Below are 4,128 nucleotides of genomic sequence, written 5' to 3'. Positions count from 1 at the left end.
TAGCTGTCGGAAAATTAGTTTCGGTGGACCGAAACTGTACCTTGGCCTAGGACCATAACTGTAAAGTGCTATGGCCATAAATGTACTTTCATATAAGATTTGAGACAGGATAAGTCCGCCATATTTTAAGCCTAATGAAAATAATAATCTTTGTAATATCCACATAAATACACACTAGAACATCTCTTCTATTAGAGAAAATGATAAAAAAGCACATTAAAATTGAATAAGTAAACAAATTTCAAGATTTAAAAAAGGCTGTCCTTAACAAAAGTGATAAGAAATTAAAAAAATTTATCAGCTTCACGCCTGAAATATTAGGATTACCCGCGGCTTTTTAAATTTATATTTGTATTAGTTATTTAGATGTCACATTTTAAAATACTAGTTGTAGCATATTGTTTCAGTGGTTTAATTTCTGTAAAAGCTCCAATACGTGCGTTTTTTTCTTAACTGGACCGTAACTTTCCTTGGTCCGAAACTGTCTTATCTACCCTATATTCTCGAGCCGATTAATGGATAGGCTAAAAACCACTGACGGTAGTGGTTGTTTACGGTGGAGAGGATTCGAATTAATAATATAAGAATAAGTATAAGTAGAGCCTTGGCGGCTCAGTGGTTTAAGCACTTGACTTGTAATATACAGGTCTTGGGTTCGTATCCCGCTATGTACCAATGTGATTTACGATTTTTCGAATTTCGTATGTACATAATTTAGCCGGCGTTCTTTCGGAGAAGGAAAACATCGTTATGCAACCTGTACATTGCGGCGAAGAAATTCAAAGATACGCTTAAAGTTTACCACCAACCCGAGGTGGCCAGCATGGGTAGGCTCCGAGCCCCTCGATGGAGACGTATGTATACTGAGCTGGTGATGATGAAGTATAAGAAAGATGATATACTCTTCAAACAAAAAAAAGAAAAGTACTGTTGATTGAATTTTGTAGAGAAATTATACTTACATCTTGTAAACTGAATTGCGCTATTCGTTCGTCCCTTATTTTTAAGGCATTTTCATATGCTATTTTTATTTTTCCTAAGACCGTTGAAAAAGTTTTTGTAAAATCAATTATACTTTTAAAGGCATCCCGATAGATCTGCGAAAACAAGATAAACATTAAAAAATTTAGGTAGATATAACTTTCTTGAAATTTCTCGTTTGATACGAACATGAAGAAGTTGATCATTGTAATCCTGTTTTGATTCCAATAGTTGATTAGGTTCTTTAACTAACTTAAGTTTTTCCTCGATTGTTTTCTCAATTTTTCCAAGAAACTTGTTACTACGATTTTTATGCATTTTTATTTTATTAACCATATATAAAGGCAATATAAGCAGTTACTGTAGTGATTATCATAATTCTAAATAAGATAGTAGTACAGTCCAAGTACAATCTAAACCATAGAACCATATTATTAAAGGTTAGTCGTTTGTTGCCACGAATTAGACTAATCGCATTATATTAGAAAAGTTGGATATTTTCTTAGTTTTAGGACAATCAATGATTTTAACACCAACATATAAAGCATAAATAAACAACAAACTAAGACCAAAGCTACATTTTTATGCCTGGCCACATTAGAAAGAGATCGGCACCTTCATATTGCTATCTCTCTTGGTTTCATTTTTCCAGTGGCAACATTTCAAATTAAATCTTACAGGTTTTGCATAAGGTATGTTTTGCTATTTTGCTTTTTGACGGAGCTCAGTCCTGTTTAATCTACAAAGTCCTTGATGTGACGTCACTGACAGAAATGAATTACGGAAATTAGAAATGGCTGCGATAGGTAGTGGACGGGGGACGATGGATTCCCAAAATCAAGTGCAAAGTGATACAGAAGATCGTTTAAAATTGCTTTATCCGAACGTGAACGAAGATGAGACACCTTTACCTAGATCCTGGAGCACAAAAGATAAATTCAGCTACATCGGGCTGTCGCAAAATAATCTTCGAGTGCATTACAAAGGTAGGAACTCTCATGATTTGTTTATGGGGTTTATTGGGGCAAACTGCTTATCTTGCCGTAGTCCAAAGTGTCACCATTGTATGCAGAAAGAGATTAGATGTCTATTAATTTATTTTAAAAATATTGACGTGTCAACATTTGGTCCTAGAGTTGGGCAAACCAGTGGCATTCGTCAAACAAAGAAATCAGCTGATCGTATATTTTGTAACAACATGCGGAAAATGCACGATGACCATGCAGAATTAAAAAGCAAATGATTTTGAATTAACGTTGCGTATTATTATTGTGATTTAATATAATAAGAATCGAGCGAAATCGCGAACCTGTCGAAACAGTAGACAAAAGAAATTTTCGGTACAACAGTTGTAGCTGGTAGCGCCGTTTTCGATACTAGGTCGACTGCACTTAATGTCCAAAGCAAGAAAAAATTGAATATTTCTAAGCTGCTTTGATTTTCATAAACAATTAAATGACTTGAAATTTTTATGAACCTCTATTTAATTTATTGAAAACAGAGAAAGTTGACTTTTAAGTGCAATTTTGATAGATAATTTCTTGTGTTGTTTACTTGGATTCTTAGATCACATAGGTCAGTACTGCACAATGGGAAAGACCTAACGTTACTTGACAACAGTTTTATTCTCATTTTACTCACGATTTTGTGTTTTAAATAATGTAGATTGTGTAATTACTAATTTTTTCTCATAAGGTTTGTATTACTTTTATGTATCACCCATGTTATGCATAAAAGATTAGTCCAAGAATGTCAAATATAAGTTTTTTTAAAAAACTGTGTGGATCTGTTTATTGGTTTTGCAAATATACAGTTAAATTGCACTATTGTGAGACTCATATTGACCCATTACTCTCATCCATTTTCTAGTCATTTACTAAACCGAGAAAACAATATTATACTAAGATGGCTATAGATGGATGTTTCATACAATATATCTCTTAATGGGCTTCACATATCTCTATAAAGTTTCACACAGATGTAGAACATAGTCTTGAAGATCACACAGGCTTCTTTATCAACATCAGCTCACTATACATCAGCACTGAAAGGCTTGGAGCCTACCCTAATATAGGTTGACAAGGCCTTAACCAATCACGTTGGTTGACTTCACACATATCTTTGAATTTCTTCACTGATATATGTAGGTTGCATCACATTTGTTTATGTTGAGATTCAAATCCAGGATCTGTGGATCACAAGTCAAGTGCTCTGACCTGAGCCTGACACTCTGATTAGGCTACTTAGATTTTTGAATTCCACAACAAACAACAAAATTGTGGGCAATAGCATACTTTATGTGTATGTGCTCATACTTGAGCTTGTCATAATCATAGGTAAATGCACACATTTAGATAAACTGCAATGTTTATATATATGGTTGCAATGTCATGTATTGTTAAATCTTTGAGTAATAAAAAGAACAATGCACTGCTGCTTTTTGTGATTATTTACTATTCATAATATATCACAAGGGCTGATTACATTTGTATTTATTTTATAAAACTAGTTGAACAAATGTGTATACCAGAGGCAACTGCTTTCTCCGAAACATACTCTACTCTTTATCATATAATGGTATTGCAGTGTTAGTGTTGGAAAATAATATAAAAAGACATAGATCGAGGAGAGCATATTATCCTGCATGCAATAATTTGACAAACATAAGTTGTAAAAACCATGTCATATGCTCATGGTACAGTATTTAAGGCAGTCCTATCAGTACAGTACAGGACTCAACTGTATGATATATACCTGTGAAAAAATTCAAAAGATGTGGGAATACAACCGACTGTCACAGCTCTAATATTGTTTAGATGACCAATGAATTCTGACATGCACATTAGTCCAAGTACGAAAAGCCACTAGTAAACTTTTTGTTACTGGATATATGTTTTGGCAATGCTTTTCGCTGTTTAATCTCGTTTCTAGGGCTGTTATTCAATAGCAATAGATGTCACGTGAAGTCTGAGTGGCATAGTAGTAGTTTAATGGAAATTGTTAATATCAAGTTTAGAGGGTTCATGTCATAGTCATTTTGAAATATCATGTGGAGTGGTGTGGGTGTAATTGAGCAAGATCGAAGGCTGCAGACAGACGTGTGAGCACACAGTTGTCGTAGGCAGAGCCCCGGGCGGCGGCGGCGGC

The 4,128-nt window shown here is 34.4% G+C and overlaps 1 protein-coding gene across 1 annotated transcript in view; it reads left to right on the top strand.

The window, feature by feature from the left end:
* The first annotated feature begins 1,738 nt into the window (after positions 1-1,738).
* The window catches only part of LOC106102153 (ran-binding protein 10), a 14,294-nt gene continuing 11,904 nt past the window's right edge, over positions 1,739-4,128 (top strand). The window contains exon 1 of the mRNA XM_013281564.1: positions 1,739-1,967. Coding sequence (XP_013137018.1) covers positions 1,775-1,967 — 193 coding nt within the window. The 5' untranslated portion in view covers positions 1,739-1,774. The remainder of the gene's footprint in view (positions 1,968-4,128) is intronic.

This window comes from Papilio polytes, unplaced genomic scaffold (genome assembly GCF_000836215.1).
Source record: "Papilio polytes unplaced genomic scaffold, Ppol_1.0 DF823923.1, whole genome shotgun sequence".
NCBI classification, from domain to species: Eukaryota; Metazoa; Arthropoda; class Insecta; order Lepidoptera; family Papilionidae; genus Papilio; species Papilio polytes.
The sequence above is the reverse complement of the archived record's forward strand: the minus strand, read 5'-3'. Positions and strand labels throughout refer to the sequence as shown.